Here is a 22,160-nt window from a genome sequence, read left to right on the forward strand (position 1 = left end):
GCAAGAGCTCTCACTGGGACGGCCTCCACCAGAGGCCAGCCAGCCTGGTCCTCAGCATGTCCAGGAGCAAAGGACAGTCTCATTCCCCTCTTCTCCGTGCTGCCCTCCACCTTCCAACCATTTGGCCCCTGGCCTCCCCAGTGCCGCTTGCTTCTTTACAGTTCTGCAGTCCTCATAAAGATGTTTGAGTCATTAACATATGTAAATGGCTGCTTAACCCAGATTACACGGATGTAGGTCAACAGCCTGGGCTCTGAGAGTTGTCACGTACTGGCATAGGAGAGGGGGCTCTATCCCCAGAGAATTTGGAGGACATTCTCATCCGCTTACAGCAAAAAACCCATCTACTTGACTTGGCAGTAGGTGAGCTGAGAACTAATGGAACCGGTCCAGCAGCACCAATCAACGAGGAGAGCAGTGAAGGGCAAGGGAAAGTTCCAGAGCAGGAGGCAGGAAACCTGAGGTCTAGGCTTAGCTCCTTCATGTGCTTGGCAGCTGGGTGGCCTCAGGTAAGTCATATTATCTCTCTAAGCCTCAGGCTCCTTATGCAGTAAGTAGGGATGACATAGTGCCCACTGCCAGGGGCTGTTGTGAGGACTGGATGAAAGGACAAGGAGCAAGTCCTCAATATGGGGCTCAGTGCAGTGTATGCAGTTGCGAGGGCCAGTTCCACCCTCCATCCCCACCCCGACTACTATTAAGAGCTCTGGCCTGGAAGTCAGGTGACCTGAGTTTAGTCTGGGCTTTGCTATTCATTTTATGAGCTTAAGAAAGTCCTTTTCCCTTTTGTGTCTACTGAGATGATTATGTGGTTTTTAGTCCTTTGTTCTGTTCATATTGTTTATCACATTGATTGATTGTCATAGGTTGAACCAGCCTTGCATTCCTGGGATAAATCCCACTTGGTTATGGTGCATAATGCTTTTCATATGTTACTGGGTTCGGTTTGCTAGGGTCTTGTTGAGAATTTTTCCATCTCTGTTCATAAAATTTGTTTGTCTACATTCTCCTTTTAAGGCCTCAGTGTCTCCATCTATAAAATGATGTAAGAATTCTCCACTGGCCTGGCTGAACCTTTCTTGGAGTTGCTGTCTGAGACTCCTCATACCCAATCCTCCTCTGTCCCACAGTCGTCACAGGCCACCTGCATTGTGGTTTGAGGCTCTTTCCACCTTCTCTTGCTCTCTCTCCCTTTAGCCTTCACAGGCTCTCCCTGCCGCATACATTTCTTGCATGTCTAGTGTCATACTGGTGTCTGCCTTTTGGTAGATCCGAACAGACACAAAGGAGCACTTGGTTACTTAGTTCTTCTCTCTGCCAGACATAAGAGGAAAGCCTTTTTCCTCACCCTCTGACCCCCCCACACTGCCCCAGTGAATGATCACGGTGAGCAGTGAGCAAAATGAGAAGTGCTCACCTGTCTCCTTCCTCAAGCACCTGGCTCACAGCTCAGAGGGTTAATTTTTGTGGGAGCTTTATTATAGTTTCTGTAGATTTTTTGGGCTACATATCTTTTTTGGTGACTTTCCTTCCTTGCCCCACTTATGAATTGCTTGTTTTGAAAAAGACAATGGGGAAACCCCAGACTAATCTGCTTTCCAGGGTTCCTGGCTAACTTGGGCTTTAGTTGGGCTCTAGACTGTCTCCACCTGCCCACGTCCAGCAACTCTCAGTAAACACAGCACACTTTGTCCTGTGGCGAAGGTTCTGGTCTCCACCATACTGCTGTCTCTCCTTCATAAGGGCCTTGCAATTCAGCAAATGGGTGGATTATAGGACTGTTTAAAAGGAAGAAGGGTTAGCTCTGGGAACCAAAAAGGTAAGCACAAGCATAACCTACTACTGTGCCTGGGCAGACAGATATCCTTTTTGATGTGTGCTCATTCAGTGAAAATGGATCCATCCATTAAATGTAGGCACAGTCTTCAAAGTCAACATCTGCAGGGTATACTTCTGGTCAGTTTGTAGACTCCACCTGTAATAAATAATCTGCCTTCTCTAAATAAAGAATTTTCAGGTTTGGTTGAATTTCATTATAAAATTATATTCAATAGTAGGGAATTACAGCATTGGGGATAAAAAGTGTACGAAGTTCATATCTCATTCCTATATCTGAAGCCACCTGTCTGCTTCAAGATGCAGAATTTGTGAGCCCAGAGTCTGAGCCAGGAGTCAGGAGATTCGGGCTGTTGCTTGGGGCCAGGCATTTCAGGGTCGCGCTACACTCACACCACCCCACGGGGAAAATGCAGGCTTCGCCCAGACCAGCTCTCTAGGCCTTGTTGGGTGGGGCATGCTGTGAGCTGCGGGGGCTTCCACTGACTTCACCCAAATGCCTATCTCCAAACTATGGGTGTGGGAGGGGTGAAGCTGGGCGTTCAGGAAGCTGCTGTCTGGAGGGAGGAGGTCCAGGGTGCCTGGTAGGGAGATACCTAGTCCCCAGGTGCCAGGTTCCCAGAGAGAAGGCAGGAGGGGTATGAAAGATTTGGCTGCAGTTGCCAGGGACTCTGAGGCTCTCTATCAGTGTGTTTGTTTCTTCTGAGGGCTTGTCTGTGTCGTTCCTTTGGAGCAACCATCACTGCACATAGTAGAACGTATAGTATAGACTGTTCGATAGCTTTCCTTGTAATAAAATATGGTGGCTGGAATCTGCTCATAGCCTGCCTTTTATAGCATTCGTGCAACACATATTTACTAAGCACCCACCAGGATCCAGGCCCTGTGCTGTGATAACACTGGTGGACAAAGCAGGGATGGTGTTGCCCTTTTAGAGCAGGCACGTTCATGTAATGGAGATCACTTAAACGGGATTTGTAACAAAGGTGGTAAGTGCTATAGGGGAACACTGCATACAACAAACAACAGGAGAACCCAGCCTGGCTGGCGTGAGGGGTTAGTTAGAGGAGGCTTCTTGGGGCAACTGAACTTTAAGCTGTGACCTGAAGGACAAAGAGACGTTGTCCAGGTGAGGGGGTCCTGGGCAGAAAATTGGCAAAGTTCTCAAATCAACTTTAGCTACATCACAGCTTCACCCAGTGCCATTCCTATCCCAAGACCTGATGGATACGCAGATTATGTAGGGAGAAGGCTTTCAAAATGAGGCCTGAGGATCTGGGTTCTCCCTGGAAAAAGGGCTGCTTTCTGGAGTCACACAGAGTCAACCCAAAGAACATCGTGCTGCAGTGGATGGGGGCGGGGAAGACGGGTGAACAATCTTCGTATTTCTATTCCTAACTAATTAAATTCAAGAAAGTTGTTGGCTTTCCTGAAGCCCTAAGCCCACTTGCTGAAAATCAGATAAGAAACCAAAGCTGGGGGTCTGAGATGTTTTTAGCTATTCACATGGTAGAGTAGGCTGTGTCCCATTTATAAAACAATCCGTTGTAAATCAATGTAGAACAGAAGAGATAGCTAAGAAAAAGCTGACTCCCAAAAGTCAGAATCAGCAGGGCCTGTGGGACTCAGCTACACCAGAGGTTCTCAAAGTGGGAGTCATTGGGCCAGCAGCAGCTGTTAGAAATGCACATGTCTGGGTCCCACCCAGACCTACTGAATCAGAAACTCTGCAGGTGGAGCCCAGTACTCTGCACTTTCACAAACCCTCCAGGACACACTCCAGAGAGAACCACTGCTTTAATCCAACCTTCTTGTTATACAGAAGAGGAGACTGAGGCCCGGAGAAGCAAGGAACCCCTAAGCCCGTGGATGCTGGGCTAGTGACCACCGTGTGTTGCTTTCCAATTCCTCCTTTCCAAACGGGAGCTTCTTTTTTTTTTTTCCTCCTGTCCTGTACTTCTGCTTTTTCTCTGCCAAGGTAAGCGCGATGGCCAGGGGTCCCGGGAACAGGAGGGGCTATGCTCTGACCAAACTGAGGGGGTGGCACGACATCTGCAGTTTCTGGATTGGAACTGAACCCCTCTGGGGAGGGAGTACATAGGTTTTCTGGAGGAGTGAGCATTTCGGGAGGCACACGCATGGCAAAGAGGGAGGGTATGGCTGTGGGTGGCCAAAGAGGTCGATCACAGCAAAGACAGTTGGTGGCTAAGCTGGCGCCTAGCCCTCCTGCTCTCATTGCCTTCCACGGTTTCCGTTCAGGCGGCCTCACTTGCCCCACGTGCCCATGTGCTTTGGGGAAACCTGGCTCCACCTGGGCTTGCAGTGGCCAGGCACCGAGCTCCGTTTACACGAAGCAGAAGAGTAGGCATGTGATCAATTCAGGCCACTGTGCCCAAAGTGCCAGAGGCTTTCTGGGAAAGATGCTTCCTTGCTCTTCTGACAGAGCTTCTCGAAGCAACTCTCTCTTCTGCTCCCCTGGATGAGGGCAGGAGGAGGCCTGCAGCCCCTGGAGTTGCTGAGGGCTGTCATGTGTCCACAAGGGGGAGCCGGCCTGAGGATGAAGCCAGTGCTCCGGAAGGCCGGATAGACAGCAGGAAGGAAACAGCATCTTCGGTGACACTACCTGAAGTTTGCCCAAGAACCGGACTTCCACTTACAGGACTTAGTCAGTTCCCTTTATTGCTAAAGTCAGTTCCCTTTATTATTTCCTGCTATTTGCAACTCAATACATCCTAACTGCCAAAGACTCTAGCCTGGCCCCTCAGACCTTCACGACGTCTGCGTCACACCTCCAGCCTCACGCTGGAGGACAGCTCATCTCTGACGATGAAGCCGGGGGCCCGTGGGACACTGCTCAGCCTTGAGTCATCTTCCTCTACCCACAGACCAGTTCATCTAAAGAGAATACTAGCACGCCTAAGCTGTCTGTACAACATGATCAAGCAAACGCATCGAGTGCGGATCCCAGATTGCAATCTTGGGCTCTTCGCTCAGATCTCAAGTGTGGTACTCAAGCTCTTAAATACTCTATTTTGCATTAGTTGAATGTGATCCACGTTTTAGCAGCAATAATCTAGCTTAACAACATTATGAATTCCTGGATCAAATTCAATTCCGACGCTAACTCGAATATGTACTTTGTGGCTTTCTGTGAAGAAAATAATTGACAATCCAAACTGGAATTCATCTATAGCAAATTAGCAGTGCTAGCTCCTAAAAGCAATTACTGGCACCAAACTCCTAAATTTTTAAATCCCTTGAAAAGTCCAAGACCATACCAGAAAGTCGAGATTTGATTTCAGAGGTAATAACTGTAAACAAAAAATTAAAAGCCTGTAAGAGGTGTTGGTGACTCAGGTGCTGATGGCTCTAGGAGGGTTCATTCTCTTTCTCAAACCCTAGTCCAATATTATATCAAAACTTTATTGATTAGCAGATATACACTAAGGTATATAAAATAGATAAACAACAAGGGGCTACTGTATATCACAGGGAACTATACTCAATATCCTGTAATAACCTATAATGGAAAAGAATCTGAAAAAATATATAAATGAATCACTTTGCTGTACACCTGAAACTAACACAACATTGTAAATCAACTATACTACAATAAAAAAAAGAGTGCCAAATAAAACACCCTTTATCTACTGAAGAGTGGGAATGACCCTCCTGCTCTCCCCTGTGCAGGGCTCACGCACCTGGAGCATTTCGGTCAGTCCAGTAAAGCCTTACCCACCCATAGGGCCTCACACCAATGCCCTGTGCTCAGTTCAGAGAGAAATAGCCAGGAAACGGGCAAAGAATTGGGGGTGGCAGGGAAGATTCAGTGGGAACATCCCAGTTGTCTTCAAACCTCTAAAGGGCTCTGAATTCTCAGGAAGCATATTGGACAACAATGTCTTTTGTTTTTTTTAATTTTTAAAATTTTATTTATTTTTCTATACAGCAAGTTCTTATTAGTTATCCATTTTTTACACATCAATGTATATATGTCAATCTGGACTACAATGTTAATCAACCTCACGATTTTGTCATTTGTTTCCAAAAATGGGGCATATGGAGAAGGATTCTAAACTCTAAACTGGATGTCAATCTAGCTCTGACAAGTCACAAGCATATCTGTTGCTTGCAGCGGAGTCTGGTCAGTTCCTGAGGCCATGAGGTCATTCTGATAGTCGGCTGACATAGTTTCATCAAAGGATGGGTCCTCTGTTACAATCCTGCCTTTTGCAGTGAGGATGGGGTAACTACAGCGCTTGGAAGAGCAGTACTGCCCACCGGCTGCTGAGGAAAGGGCCAGGCAGAACAGATCTATATGATGCTGGAGCTCTATGAGTTCAGAGGGAATCGACAGGGTCAAGGCCATTGCCAGAGGCTGCCCTTTTCAACCCCATTCTGCTACTCTGATCTGTACCAATCTCGAACTATAACAGCTGACATAGCAATAGGGGACATCAGGAGATCTTTCTGGAGGGTGCCAGGAAGGAATCTCTGTGATGTAATTATTCTGCTAAAGAAGACACTTCCAAATGAAAAGTGAATCAAGCAAATAGAAGAAGCTAACAATACAGCTGTCAAAATGACAAAAACAAACAAATCAAAACGAAACCCTGAAAGATCATTTCCACAAAGGATATAAAAATCTGTGCTCATGAACTAGTAAAAAAAAAACCCTTTAATTCTTTTAAACCAATGGGGAAAGCTTATTCAAATACAACCAACTGTTCTTATAAGTTAACATTTAAAGTCTGACAGGACAAGAACATACGCTGAGCAGCCTTCAAAACTGAAATTGATTGGGTTACATTAGGAATAACAGTGCCGCCCCAGAGCAGCATAAGCGAATCTGAACTGGGGAAAAAAGCAATGGAATGAGTGGCCTGAATTTCTAAGCCAGCTGTTTTTTTCTTTTCTTATATCATGTGCTGCTATCATTGTGGTATGTGAAATAGCAGCCAGAGGTCTTGTTTGTCCTTCTAAAATGCATGAAACAACCGCTACCACTGCAACAGAACAACCAGTGCTAATTACCCCGGAGGTCCAAAACTGTGTTATTTGTTAGAGTTTGAAGAAATCAAATGTATTCAGATAGTGCACTTGTAGAATTGTAGGCAAGTGCCTGTCCTCATGCTGTTGGCAGACAAGAGTCCCAACTGGACCAGAAAATATCTCACAGTCACAGTCAGGGGGTAGGGACCCTGCGTGAAGAGGCAGAGCTCACCCTTCAGTCCAACACAAGAATCTGAGTTCATCAGCCTCCTGGGCTTCAAAGATTGGGGATTTCTACCAATAATTACTCTGAAACACTCAAAATAATCTCAGGAGCTTAATTCTCAGAGGCCAGCAGATGCAACTGATTTATAGGTTGATTCCTTCCTGCCTTCTTCCAGTCATTTGTTCAAAGGCTCCTTGAGCTCACGTTTACAGACCTAGATAAGACATCATGTGCCTGAGGAATTTGCTAGCAAATGGGGGCACAGGCAAGACACAAATGACTCTGATTAAAAAGTGGACACTGCCAGGCCCTGAAAGGCAGAAACCGAAGGTCTTGAGAGCTGGGGTGTGAGTGGGGACACAGTGACCAGGTGTGTCAACTTCCCAAAAGTCATTTGGACAATGACTAGAGGCTCTTGTTTCCTACTTTGTGTGTCAGTGTCAAGCCTGGTTCTCACTGTAGCCGAGACCCTTAACTTTCTCCAGAACTCTACCTCAGGGCCTAGCACTTGCTCCAAAGGGACACTGTGCACAGAAAGTGAGTCCCTAGCATTGTTCTTTTGGCTCTTGTATTAATCAGCAAACTGTGAGCCATCCTAGCGTTTCTAGGCTTGCAGATGCACCAGAGAATCCATGAGCCAGTGGGCTTTCTTACCCCATTCCGGAGCAGAGACCCCATTCTGTCTATATCACTTCTTTGTTCCCCCATCCACATGTTGTCATTTCTCTAAAATGCCCAGAAAAGGACAGAAGTCGTGATCGATTTATCAGGAAAGTTCTTTCTAAGCATTGGCTATGCCCAGGAACCCTACACCGTGCGTGTTAACACACATGCACTAAGTGAAAAGGGGAAGTGCACGCATTCCCTAAGTGCATGCATGTCACTAAGGCATCTAAGTGCAGTAGGCCTGCACAGAAACATGGGTATGGTACCCGTGCAGTCAGTACTCTCCTCTCCATGAAGGAAGACAGGCAGCTCAGCTGCTGCCACCTCGACATCACATATTAATATTATCAAAATTAAATACTGCCTTGACTAGGAGAGGATTAGCTCACGTTTTAAAATTTGTTTTTCCTTTTCTTTTTTTCTTGCTGTTAAACTGACCGTTTTAAGTGCCTAGTTCTGTGGCATTAAGTACATTCGCAGTGTCGTGCAGCCATCACCACCGTCCATCTCCAGGACGTTTTCATCTTCCCAAACTGAAACTCTGTCCCCATTAGACATTAACCCCCAGTGCCCCGGCCCCAAGCAAGGACTACTCTGCTTTCTGTCTCTATGAATCTGACTCCTAGGTCCCTGTTATAAGTAGAATAATATGGTATTTGTCCTTTTGTGACTGGCTGATTTCACTTAGCATAATGTCTTCAAAGTTCATCCATGTTGTAACAGGTATCGGAATTTCCTTCCTTTAAAGGCTCAATAATATTCCACTGTGTGGATGGATCACATTTTGTTCAACATTCTTCTCTCTGTGGACATTTTGCTTGCGTCTACCTTTTGGACATTGTGAAAATGCTGCTATGAACACTGGTGAACCTGCTTTCAATTCTTTTGGGTATATACCCAAGAATGGAATTGTTAGGTCATTCGGTAATTGCATGTTTAATTTTTTGAGGAACCACCCTACTGTTTTCCACGGCAGCTGTACCATTTTACATTCCTACTAACAGTGCATATGGTTTCCAGTTTCTCCACATCTCACCAACACTAGTTTTTTTCTAATTTTTAAAAAATAATAGCCATCCTTAATGGGTGTCAAGATTTTGTTTTTTTGACAACATGAGACTAGAAAGCCATATTTGAGAGCTTTGCCTGTTCACATTTTCTAGAGCTCATCTTTGAAAGTGTTGCCAATAGAGGGAAAGGTCATGGAATTGTTCCCACTTACTGCCACTCAAGGGTGGTTGGAGGACTCCCACATCTTTCAAAGCTTTGTCATGTGGAAATAAATGATCATTATGCAAAACTGTAAATAAGGAGTCCACCTTCATCTACTGGCCTCCTGAGTCAGCTGGCTTGGCAAATTCTTTTCACGTGCCACCCACACATGGGCCTGTAGAAAAGTCTGGGTCTCCACAATTCTGCTCACTTCCTCTGCTCAAAAATGGCCAAACATGGTAGCATGCTGCAGGGGGTAAGGCCAGATAGAACCTCTGCATATAGCTTCAAATCCAAAGCTCCCAAAAGCAAAGCAAGAGTTGGAGTAATTTCTGATGAAGTAGGGCTATGCATCTTTCAGGCTTTGAAGGTCACATTTAGGCCAGGACTTTGTGATCATTTCCTGGACTGCCCACTTCCCCTTTTCCCATGCACCTAGCTCTCCACCACTGAGTCAAGGTCTACGGGCTCTGTGCGAGTCCATGCTGCCCAATTTCTAATCCAACATGAAACTCGGTTCACATGGGGCGAAGGACTGAAGGATGAAAGAAATGGAGAAATGCTGCCCCTTTCTTCCACTCTCTGTCTTAGAACCTGTTATTCTGCTGGGAGTCAGGACCCAGGGAAGGCTCAGCTCGGGGCACTGCATGGGCTCTCAGGACCACCATGCACGCACGCGGGCCTGGGGTGGAGGTGTGATCTCTTTGGACATTTTAGCTCTCAACAACCTCACTGATTTTGCTGGGAGAAGCTAACATGATAAGCCCTCATCCAACAACAACAAAGCACAATCAGACAAAGCAGCGCCTGTCATTGTGGGCAAAATTCACGAGATCAAATCAAAACCTAAACTTTTTCAACTCCTTAGGAAGAAGCAGAAACTCTTTCTCTGGGGGTGGGGTGGGGTGGGCTGCTTTCATTCGCTGCCCCCTTCAAGCTCACAAGCCACCAGTTCAGAGCATACGCACACTGTTGCTTTGCCCAGCAGGCCCAGCTTGTGGGATTTGACAACCCCCAAGGGACAGAAGAGGCTGAAAGTACAAACGGGCTCAGGAGAGGTTTCCATAAATTTGTGCTATGGGACCATGAATGGATTTGAGAGAGGGAAGCTGGGGAGGGTGCAGGAAGGAGGGGCAAGGATGCAGTGGAGCCCCCTTAGGACACATCCCTTGCTTACCCCAAGGGTCACATCTCTGACCTGCATTGCTCCTCTGGCACCATCCTGCACTCAGCGACAATGCTGGCTGTAGGTGTTAGGGTCACAGCGGAACGGTACAAATCCACTGTGACCCTCCATCAGCCCTAGACATTTTTTCTATTTTGCTAACTTTTCACTTGGGGTCACAACAGTAGCTGACCACTTCACTTTCAAACCTGTTTTACATGTGGAAGTGGACGGCCTCTCCTTGAGGTAGTCTACATTTTGGGTTTGTAGATATTCATAAGCAGTTAAGTTTAAAGGAACATAACACAATGATTTATTTCTGTCCTCTTTGACTCTTTGAAAACTGAAATCAGATTCCTTTCCTTGCTTTACAGTGACAAATATGCAGCTTGTTTCAATGACCTTAGTATAAAATAATTTACATACTTCATTTTTAAAAGTCTCATTTGGGGCACCCCAACTTCAGCAAAGTTTCGTGTTCCTTTTCAGGTATGTAAAGACAAAAGGAACAAACAAAAAACCAAACAAAAACTTCACAGGAGGTTTCTGAAAATGGTTGCCTTTCCAGCTTTCATGAGTCAATTGTCAAGCAATTAAAAATTAAAGCTAGTGATCACCATTAAGGCTTCAGTAGTTGTGGCTCACGGGCTCTAGAGTGCAGGCTCAGTAGTTGTGGAGCACGGGCTTAGTTGCTCCGTGGCATGTGGGATCTTCTCGGACCAGGGATCGAACCTGTGTCCCCTGCATTGGCAGGCGGATTTTTTTAAATTAATTAATTTATTTATTTTTGGCTGCGTTGGGTTTTCGTTGCTGCATGTGGGCTTTTTCTAGTTGTGGCGAGCAGGGGCTACTCTTCGTTGAGATGCGCAGGCTTCTCATTGCAGTGGCTTCTCTTGTGCGGAGCACGGGCTCTAGGGCGCAGGCTCAGTAGTTGTGGCATGCGGGCTTAATTGCTCCGTGGCATGTGGGATCTCCCTGGACCAGAGCTCCAACCCATATCCTCCACATTGGCAGGCGGATTCTTAACCACAGAACTACCAGGGAAGTCCTGGCAGGCGGATTCTTAACCAATGTGCCACCAGGCAAGTCCCAAGAAAACATTTTTAATCTTACAGTACAGTACGCTGAACAGTACTGTAGTACAGTACAACAGCTGGCATACAGGGGCACGTGCGCATGTTTGAAAGCTCACAACTTGGAGGTTAGTATGTAGGGGACTTATTGTAAACTTTGTCTAATTATATTTCCTCCCAAAGCAGCTAAAAAATGTTTCCCCAAACTAAATAGTTCTTTGCTGCCCAATTTAAAAAAAGAAAGGAAAAACTAAGCTTGTATGTACAATCGTGCTTAAATACAAAATAAAGATGCTTAGGGACTTCCTTGGTGGTCCAGTGGTTGAGAATCCATCTTGCAATGCAGGGGACACCGGTTCGATCCCTGGTTAGGGATCCCAACGTGCCGCAGGGCAGCTAAGCCCACGCACCACAACTACTGAGCCTGAGCGCCACAACTAGAGAGAAGCCCGTGTGCCACAACTAAGACCCAACACAGCCAAAAATGAATAAATAAATAAAATTTAAAAACAATAATAATTTAAAAACAAAAAACAAAATAAAGATGCTTATTCAGGAAAATGTCCTCGTGTCTGGTAGAGAAGACGTGTACAAGGCGAGGCTGGAGCTTGGACACATGGGCTCTTTGAAATCGGACTTTCCTGCCCCGCTTCTTCCTTAGTGCAGCCCAGAGCTTCCCCCAGACGCCTCTGCTCTTGCATTTCAGCAGTACTACCCTTTGAAATGAAATCTGTGATGCTTCTCACCAGAATTTGTAAAAGACAGAGGCGAAGAAACTTTCCTCATTACACGGGGAGCAGTGCCGCCCTGCCCTGCCTCTTAGCCTCAAAACAGCAGAAGAATTAAGGGAAGCTGGTGAAAGGAGTTTCAAGTCCAAGGTCACAGGCCCTTTCTTGACAATGTGTGGTATATCTGATTCCAAGGGGGTCTAGTATTCTGGCAAGATAGTGGTCACTTGCTTTTAAAGGGTCATGAACGATGTTGAGGCTAGGAGCAGACTTACACGCTACCGTTTCTCCCGACTCTCTTCCTCCAGTGGAAAATGGAGCCGGCGTAACTTCGACAAGAATAGGGAATTCTCTCGGTCTAACTAACCTGGTTTTATCATTTTGGTTTTCAATGGGAGGTCACGGTGTGAAGGGAAAGATTTTAATTTGCAGTGTTAATCAAGACAGCAGTAATTCAAGGTTCTGCTCTACCGAGCAGTCGAGTCCAACCTTGGAAGTCCAAACCAAGTGACCACGATGAACCAGTGTTCCTGGTGGCGTTGGCGCCGGGTGGCCGGCAAGGCTGGCCCTCACTTGCCCTCCATCCTTTCTCTCCGCCCATCAGCAGAAGTCCCTCTGGATCTAGAAACCCAGGCAGCCCTCGGCCAGTTGCAAGCGGCGGGGTTGGGGCCCAGCTGAATGCAGGCAGCATTTGTTACTGCCGTTTCTTACTCAGCACACACGTGGGATGGTGCAGCCCCCTGCATGGCTCCCAGCACCTCTGCCGTCTGTGCTTGGAGGGAGAATGGCCAGCACTGTTCCCTCCCCACTGGCCAGGGCGCTCGGGAAGCTGCAGCCAGGCCTGGCTGCTCTGCTCCCTTTGGGGGTCCCCAGTCTGTGTCTGCCACTTGGCCTCCCTGACACCCCAAGGCTGGAGGGCACTCCCCCACCCCTCCTCTGCAAGCCACCATCCAACTCTGGGAGCCAGAGACGAGCCTGGCAGTCTAAACGCATTTCACTGAGCACCGAGTTTCAAGAGCTTTCTCGAAACAGCAGAGCTAACATCGGTGCAGCATGATTGTGTGCCAGGCCCTGGGCCAGGCACTTTTACCTCATCTCGTTGAATCCTCTCAGCAGCCCCATTTGATAGGTATACTAGCATCTCCATTTTGCAGATGGAGAGACTGAGGCACAGAGAGAGGAAGGAGCGTGCCAAATGAAAAAGTGGCAGAGCCGGGATTTAGACCTCAGTGATCCAAGCCTCAAGCCCAGTCCCGGGGCCCGCACCCTGCCAGGAACCAAGGGCCAAGGCCCCGCTGCCCCTGGCTCTGTGCCGTCTCCCTCCAGGCCCTGGGTGCTGGGAGTGCTGTGCTTCAGAGGCTCAGTCCCCAGGGACAAGAGGCACCCACGGGTGAGGGTGACAAGAGGGCTTCCTCACGGTCCCACTTCAGACTGAGGTGCCCAGATCCCCCTCCTAGGCCCAGCCCTCCAGGAGGGTGGATGGCAAGTTCTCCTAATGAGCCCATGCCTCCGCCATTGCTGGGTGCTCACTGCTGCCTAAGCATGGGAGACGGGCGGCTGGCATTAAAGGCAGAAAACGGGGCAGACGCAGGCGAGGGCTCATCCAGCCTTCCCAGAGGCAGGTCCCCTCTCTCGCCCCTCTCAAAATCTCTCCAAACCATATCACGCGCCTCTTTGGTCTATTTCTCTGCAGCTGCCCACCCGCCACCCACCCCCCTCCAGCCTGCCTCAAGGATCAGATTTCAGGCTTTTTTGTTCTTATTCCAACTGGCCACCGTCCTCGTTCCTCCTCCCCGCCATGCTACACTCCCAGCTCTGCAATCGCACGTGCACCCAGGGCGCTCGTGCTGCCTCTTGCTTCCCCGACTCTTCCAGAGCACAAGTCTCATCTCCTGGACAGAACTGCTTCTGCCTTTGAGTAAATGTCAGTTCCTCTGCCAGTGGCTGACAGTCAAATTGAAGTCCTAACCCTGATGTTCACAATACCTTAAGGTATCCTCAATGGTTTTCAGCGACCATTATGGAAACAAAATTCATTTTGCCTCACTTCAATTAAAAACAGAGAGAAGTCACCCAGCCTTGGGAGTAGGGTGGGGAATACCGTGAGGAGATTTGGGGGCCTTGAAAGTCAACACGCCAGGGCTGGGTGTCACAACTCCATAGTCCCTTCCTTAATAATTCTAGGTCCACATCCCTTATCTGTAATTTCAAGGCCAAAAGCTCTGAGAGCCTATTTTATTTTTATAAATTTGGTGCCAAAATTTATTTGGGAACAAAACTCGACCTGGGCTTAGTTAAATATTCATATTTCTCTGCAAAAATAATAAAATGTGCCCCAGATTCCACCAGAGGGTTGTGTCATATTTGGTATATGCACCATATTAGTTTTCTAAAGTCCCCAAAGTTCTGAATTTGGAAACGCGTCTGACCTCAGGGGTTCCAGATCCAAGTCCGGGAGCCCACACGTGCCATACCTGGGCGTGGAGTGTGGGCCGGGCAGGGGTCTGAGCGGTATTGGTTCAGCATCTCCTGTCTTTCAAGGCCCTACGAGGTGGGGCCCACCCCTTTCCCCAGGTACAGCTGAGGCTCAGGGGGCTTAAGTGACACTGCTCCTGGCACAATGCCCAATTAGAGTTGGTGTCCGGACTTGAACCCCAGTCTGTCTGCCTCCAGTGCCCTTGCCATGCTGAACTGCTGCCCTGATGCCAGATGGCATTTACCTTTTACCTTCAGTGCAAGCAAGCGGGTCACTGAAATTGGATCGCTCACGTAACTGGTAAAGTGAAATCCCCCAAGCTGAGAAAGATTAGCCTGAAAATAAGAATGAGCTCCTTGCGACACCTGGATTTGGCATTTCTGCTTTAAGATGAATGCCCAGTCCTTCTGTGGTAACCACTACCATCCACAGAGGTGCAACGAGCTAGTCAACGCCATCCAGGGGGTAACGAGTGTTTCCTGAGGCTCAACTTGGCCATCAGTAAAACACGGCAAGTTCTCCCTGCTGGGAGCAAGAAGCATGTACTTCCTCACCACGGGGGCCTCAAACACTCGCCTCTTCCTTTCTTCCACCTTCTCCTGGCCAGGTGACCAGAGCTCGGTTCTTAGGCCTTAAACTGAATGTGGAAAGGCCATGAGAAGGAACAGCGGAGCTGCTGATGTGCCCGTTTGGAGGCCTCGTCAGTGCATTTTGGCTAAAAGAATGCCGTGCACAGAGCAGGGTGCTGGGAAGTGGGGCGGAGCCAGCGTGAAAGCACGAAGGCGGCTCCTTCCCCTCACCCAGCGGGCCTGCGGTGGTCTAGGCAGGGCGGGGCCTAGGACAAGAAGAGCCCACGAAGCTAGTGAGCCCCACCACTGCTGTCCATCTCACTGGCAGGCATGGGGTCTGGAGAGAGCACTGCTCATATGCTGTCCCGACACAGCCCCAGGTTTGAGAACCACCTTAGCCCCCGGGAAACAGATCTGGAGACTCAGGACGAGGAGTCAGGCTTTCGTTGGCAGGTTTTGCGCCAGGCTCTGTTTGGAGTGCTTCAGATGCACAGAATCGACGCTTCTAATCCTCAAACAACCTACCATCACACCCACTTTGTAGAAGAGGCAACAGTTAGGAGGTCAAGGCAGGAACAGAGGGCTCTGGAGGCAGGGCCCCGTGTGTGGGGTTACAAGTGTGAGCTCTCTAGCCAGACTCCCTGCTCTGGCCCCGACTTGCTGTGTGACTGTGGGCAACTCTGGGGACTTCTCAGCTTTAAAGAGAATGATAACAGCCCCTACCTCTGAGGACTAAGACGAGAAAAGGCAGGTGAAGTACCAGGTAGCACGCTCAGCCCCTGGGCACTGGCCAGTGCTGGCTGGGAAGGTAGCTCTTGGCAGCAAGAAGCATCCCATCGGGGAGCCCAGCCTCTTGCCTCTGTTGGCAGAGGTCACCTGAGCCCCTCCTGGCCTGGGGAGCTTGGCTGCATGCGCTTTCTCCCGGACACTTCCTCCAGCCCCACCTAGGGAATCAGTCGGATGTGATTTTTACGACCCTCATCATTAAGGATTCTCTCTGTGAGCCAGCTGGTCTGGCTCCGAGGCAACACAGTCAGGCTACACATGTTCCCCACTGAACACAAAAGAAACCAAAAAGGCTCACAGTGTTAGATGGTGACACGGCTCCAGGCTGAGGATCTTGCCTGCTAGGATAAGGGCTCCAGTGCGGATGCTGGCACTCCCCCAAGCCAGCTGCAGAAGTCCACGAAAACAGCTGGCAACAGGCCTATAACAAAATCAAACCAAAGTGCTCCTGAACTGTGGACAAGGGCTGGCCGCTCACCCTGGCCACCCCCACGGGTGCTCCCATTGAAGGACCGATCCCTTGTGTGGAGCACTCTGCTTGGTGAGGCTTCATGAGACCTGGATGAAAAAGACACGGTCTCTCTCCTCTAGGGACTGCCACAGCCATGGTCATCCAGGGCCCTCATCAAAGAGGTCAGCCCCCACCAGGAGCTTCCCTTGGGACACATTCCCAGACAAGCACTTTACGGCCACCTACTCCTTGGCTTCTCTACAGAAGAAGGAGGCAGAGTCGGAGACGGAAGTCCAGAGGACAGTTGGGGAAAAGCTTCCTGGGGGGCAGGGGGGGGATAGTGACTGAGCCTTAGGACCTGTAAGAGTGGGACAGGAGAGCAAAGGTGGGCAGGGAAGGTCAGACACAGGCAACAGTGGGAGTCAAGGCCAAGAACACAGAGTGGGCCGGGAGTGGCAAGCACTTTGGGGCCCGATGGACACTGAGTCTAAGGAGGTAGATGGAGCTTTTGGGCCTCCAGAATCTTCCGAGCAAGTGTGAACACGATCAGGTCTGTGTTATAGCAAGGTAATTCTCAGAGAAACGGATGGTTTATTGGAGCAACCAGTTTAAGAGTCAACTGTATGAGTTCGGATGAAGAATCAAGAGGGCCTGAACTTGGGCAGGCCTGACAGCAATGGAAAAGAGGAAGCACGAAAGACGGTATTCGGGGCAGGGAGACATCTGACGTGGTTCCCAGGGATTCCTGCCTCCTGGTACCCTCCCCAGCCTGTAATCCCCTGCTGGTATTCACATCTTCATGCTCGCGTCTAATGAACAGAATACCGCACACGTGATGCAATGTCACTTCCCAAACTAGGTTATACAGACTGTGACTTCTGACTTGCTGGCACTCCCCCTGCCTCTCTTGCTGGCACATTCTCTCTTGCTTGCTCTGATGAAGCTGGCTGTCATGTTGTGAGAGGCTCTATGAAGAGATCCACGTGGCAAGGAACCAAGGGAGGCCTCTGGCCAACAGCTCATGAGGGACCGAGACCTCAGTCCAACAACCCACAAGGAACTGCTTCCTGCCAACAACCACAGCAGTGAGTCTGGAAGCCAGTCCTTCCCAGTTGAGCCTTAAGATGACTGCAACCTTGTGAGAGACCTGGGCCGAGAAGGCCCTGCTAAGCTGTGCCAGGATTCCCAGCCTCCAGAAACTGTGAAGTTATGTATGTATCTTGTTTTAAGCAGTAGTTACGGGCTAATTTGTTACGCGGCCATAGGTAACTAATACAGGCAGGGGTCAGAACAAATGAAAAGTGGGAACTATGATAGACACTGCCCAGGGAGAAGTAGCTGAACTGAGTGATTGACAAGACTGTAGGAGATGAGAGAGACATCATGGGGATTTTGAGAAGAGCACGGGCTCTGGAGCAAGCCCGCCTGCCTTCAAGTTGCTGCTGGGCCTCTCACTAACTGTGTGACTCTGGGCGAGTCATTTCAACACTCTGAGCCTCAGTTACTTCGTCTGTAAAATGGGGATGGTAAGAGTAACTACCTGACACGTCTCTGACATTTTCATTTAGGACCTGCCTCAGCACCTGGTGCAGGGGTGAATGGCACGCTGCCGCTGCCCACCAGACGTTTGCTGTGACACTTCTAGAAGGCTCCGTGTGCAGCCTTATGCCAGCAGGGAGAAAATTTAAATGCTTCAGTGCAATTTCCTTGTATCCTATGAAGGCTTCACTGGTCCTGGGTGAGGGAACGTGCCTCACGGCCCAGTTCTGTGTGATTCTGACTCGTCTGCCCTGGTTCCTTCCCCTGGCGGCACCTTGTGGGTGAACTTTTCTTCCAGGGAAGCTAAGCAACCTGCACAGGAACTGAAACCACAACCTTGACCTCATGGATACTGCGCTTTGACTGCGCAGAATAAATTGGCTTCAACAGACTTTTCCAGAGTGAAGTCCACTCTCAAAGAGGACTACCGCCTGGATCTGCCTCCAAAGGCGGCTCTCAATACCATGAAACATGGTTCTTATTTCCAAAACCAAGGGACTCAACCAGAGATGAGATCGGCTTACCTGTCTGGGCAGAGAAGGCATGGAATCCGAGGCCACCGACCGCTGAACACGCTGCGGCTGCTGCGTCACGTGCTGCAGAAGGAACGAAGCAGCGTCCGGCTGCTGCTGCAGCTGCAAGCTGGTTGTGGCCGTGGACGAGGCCGTGGCAGAAGAGGCCGGCGTCAGCGTCGGCTGCTGCAGGTAGTGGAGCAGGGCAGGTTGCCGAGACGCAGCGGGCACCGAGGGCATCTTCGGGGGGCCCGGCTCAGAGACAAAATGTGACAAGGGCTTGGTGTGGCCGAAAGTAAAAGGCTCCGGGGCTCCCGGGCTGGGGGCGGCCAGCCCCTGCTGCATGATCAGGCTCAGGGTTCTGGGTGAGCTGGTGGCCATGGGCTTGAGGATGGCACTGGCTGGCGGAGGCGGAGGCGGCGGCAGCTGCAGCTGCGGCTGCTGCGGGCCGAGCGGATTGCTGGTGGGAGTGAGGCTCCGGATCAGGGGGCACTGTGGGGTGAAGGACTGCTGTGGCAGGCCGGGGCTGGACAGCTTCTCTGGGCGGTAGGGAGTGGAGGGCCCCGGGTTGCTGGTGGGCAGAGTGGATATCAGGTGCCCTTGAGGCTGTTTGATGGTGGAGGACACCAGGTTGGCAAGGATGGAGGGCTGCGGGCTGAACTGCGGCTGCTGCTGGAGCGCGGGGCTGGGGAGTTTCTCGGGGGCATAGGTCATGGCCGGCCCCAGGGCAGCGCCGCTGCTGGGCGCCGCGCTGGACAATAAGGCATTGGGAGAGCCCTGCAGAGCGCTCGCCGGCAGGCTGCTCGATGACATGCAGGACACCATGAGGCCCTGAGGGCTGAACGGCTGCAGCGGCTGTGGTGAGGGCAGTGGGCGGTAAGGCGGGGAGAGGCCGGGAAGAGGCAGGCCAGACCAACTGGGAGCGGGGCCCTGCTGCTTCGTGCTAGAGCCCTGCTTGCTGGCCGCCAGCGCCTTCAGCTGGTGGGCGTGATGCCACTGAGGCACTGGGAGCGGTGGCAAGGCAGCCGCGGGGAGCGGCGCCTGGACCTGGCTCTTGGCCTGCGCTGTTGAAGAACTGGGGGAGACCATCTGCTTACTGGTGGAGGGAATGACGTAGCTGATCCCTGCGGAGGAGGGCGGGATTTGAAGCGACACCCCAGGGGCCTGGCTGCAACTGGAAGCGAAGTCCTTGCTGGAACCAAGGCTCTCCAAGTGTGGCATCTGAACCGCAGGCTTGGGAGTCACGCCTAGGGTTGCCGGGGGGTGATCTAAGACCAGCGGTTCTTCTGGCTTGCTCCCCAGGATTTTTTCCAGGTCGAGCTCACTCGGAGAAGGTTCTTGGATTTTTGTTAGCTCCTCCAGCAGATCTTGAAGTTCCTGGTCCACAGCAGGCACAGTGTTGGTCTTGTCATAGTAAGAAAGAGGGGGGCCTTTCAGTCCCATTTCCGCAGTTGGTGGCACCCCAAACGGTGAGCCCATTACGCTGCCGTTCATGGGGTTATTTTCGAGTAGTAATGAATGGCCAGCTGCTCCCATCGCTGCAGGGCTAGGGTTCATGGGTAACGCAGGAACCTGCAGCTCTGCACAGGCTGTGCTGGGATGGGCGCCGGGGCCCATCGAAAGGGTGACATCTTCAAGGCATGGTCTCTTAATTTTATTAGGGTAACCTCCTTCGGCCATGCCTGAAAGCTGGAAAGTTTCTTCTTCCTGTCTCCTCTTAATGGTTCCCTGTGGCTGGAAGAGAAAAGAGGGGTGGGGAGGGAGGGAGGGAGGGAGGGGGGAGAGAGGGAGGGAGGGAGAGGGAAGGGGGGAGGCAGAGGAATGTTTATAAAGGCTTGGCACATTAAAGCTATTGAACAGGAAACTTGCAAGATAAAACAGATCTCTCAGTTTCAAGACTTAGAAAGAGTTGTCAAAACTATACAATACAGCCTATTTTTAGAACCATGATGCTTGTTTTTTTGTTGCTGTCTTTCATTTAGACTGTCGTGTTACAGTTCAAATAAAGCATTATGCTGTCTCTACACCAAACACTACAGAAAGTCACGCGAAGGATATTCTCTGCCCACTTAAAGGAGCTTTCAGCGAAACTGTGCAGGAGGCACGGAGTGCCCTGGGCTGCGGGCAGACATTGGAGGGCAAAGGAGAATCGCTAAGAAACTTGCAATTCCCACCTGTCTACTGGTAACCTGATTTTTAAAAAGGAAAAGCGTGACGTAGACATTGAACTTTTAGGTTGCTTCCATGTCTTGGTTAAATGCATCAGGCTCTAGTGAGAAAATGGGATGAAGCAGAGGCTTTGGAGGAGTGAAGTAGATCTGGCGTGTTCTTTTGGGCAGCTGTCTGAGAGACACTGTTTGGAGTGTAACACAACTGCATAACAGTCGCTATAGCATGGTTCCATTTATCTGTACACACACAGACACACACGTGCACATGCACATACATACACATTGCTATGAGTGCATGAAAACGCCTTGGAAGAAAGTATATGCAACTCTTTGGAGTAGTCATCTTTTGGGGGTGACTGGAAACTCACTTTCTATTCTCTGTATTTTTCTATTGCTTGTTTTTAATGGAATGACTTACAATCCTCCACCAAAAAAGTATAAAGCTATCTAATTAAGAAATGCCTCTGTGCAGATGCATCCTCAGGTTGGGGAGATAGGAAACAACAGGAAAAGGCCCCGATCTGTGATCTGCACTTGGGGGAACTGCCCGCCATTTATAAAAGCCTAGCCTTTGGGAACAAATCAAAGAAGTTACTAATGCCGTATTTCCTACTCTTTCAAGGCTTCATACAGTCATCCGTGGCTGTCTCGTAAATGACCATGACCTGCAGTGAAGGGGAAGGGAGTGGATCAGAGGATTATGTGTGGGAAGAGATGGGCTTGGAAATCACCTAAAGGCCAACGCTCTACCAGATACATTTCCCCTGAAGCACTTTTGCACGAAGAAGCCTCTTTCCAGCTTTGAAGTCTTACTGGGACACCCAGTTTTGATCCTCTGACGTCCCCTTACGTTTGGCTCACTGGAGGGTCAAGGCGGGCGTGAGGGCCACCTACTAGCACGACAGTGGTCATGACTCTTAAAGCAGAGTGAACGTCAAAAGAGATCCCCTAGGGCTGCACATCTGGAGCCCTGGCACCCATCAGATGTGCTTAGAAACCCCCAGATTCCCAGGCTCTCCTACCACAGCTGAACTGCTTCAGTCTCCTTCGGGGCAGGGCCCAGGACCCCAAGGTTTGTTACAGCTCCCTGGCTGGCTCTCAGCGGACTGCCAGGTTGAGAGCATGGGTGGAGGTAGGATGGCCTAGGGCCCTGGTCCCAAGGCACACACAACCACTACGTATTGGCCTCCACACAGAATCTCTTGAGTTGTATCTTCATTTGTAAAATGAGCGTCATTTTAGTTCTCATCTCATGATGCTGCTTGGACTATTATGTGAAATGGAACAGATTCCATGGCACCTAGTGGACCCTCATTAACTAGTAGCTGGCATTACGGAGGGCAGATCTGGAAGTGCTCTGGGAGTCCAACCCTGGCCTTTAAAGACAGGGAGGGACCCTGAGACCCTGGGATGGGCAAGACTTGCCCCGAGCGGCTCAGCTAGAGGGCCCCAGGGCCCGGGGGCAGATACAGGGGCCTGCCACCATCACTCAGCTGTTCCCCGACCCGTAGCCTCCATCCTCCCCCACCGATGGCTGGACACTGACCGCCCCATCCCCGCAGAAAGGGCTCCCCCTCTCTTAGCGAGGGGACTTGCCTACTTCTCTGCCGTTCCTTTTGAGATGTCCACCACCCGGCCAAGGGCACGTTGAGGGGCAGGTCTGCCACCAGATTCATCTGAGGCCTGAGTACCACGGGGCAGGCAGGAAGGGGCTGGGGGGTGAGGCAGAGTAGGCACAGGAAGAGGCCTCTCCAGTCA

General features: G+C 50.1%; 1 protein-coding gene across 10 annotated transcripts in view; it reads right to left on the reverse strand.

Moving 5' to 3' along the window:
• MAMLD1 (mastermind like domain containing 1) overlaps positions 1–22,160 on the reverse strand; it is a 116,638-nt gene that overhangs the window by 18,286 nt on the left and 76,192 nt on the right. For 3 of the 10 annotated variants that reach the window (XM_060087658.1, XM_060087655.1, XM_060087662.1), the window contains exons 3-4: positions 18,244–19,965; positions 16,028–16,150 (exon numbers count right to left, since the gene is read on the reverse strand). In XM_060087658.1, coding sequence (XP_059943641.1) covers positions 16,028–16,150; positions 18,244–19,965 — 1,845 coding nt within the window. The remainder of the gene's footprint in view (positions 1–16,027; positions 16,151–18,243; positions 19,966–22,160) is intronic. The other 7 variants (XM_060087660.1, XM_060087659.1, XM_060087664.1 and 4 more) reach the window with 3 other exon arrangements.

The sequence above is a fragment of the Mesoplodon densirostris genome, chromosome X (assembly GCF_025265405.1).
Source record: "Mesoplodon densirostris isolate mMesDen1 chromosome X, mMesDen1 primary haplotype, whole genome shotgun sequence".
NCBI classification, from domain to species: Eukaryota; Metazoa; Chordata; class Mammalia; order Artiodactyla; family Ziphiidae; genus Mesoplodon; species Mesoplodon densirostris.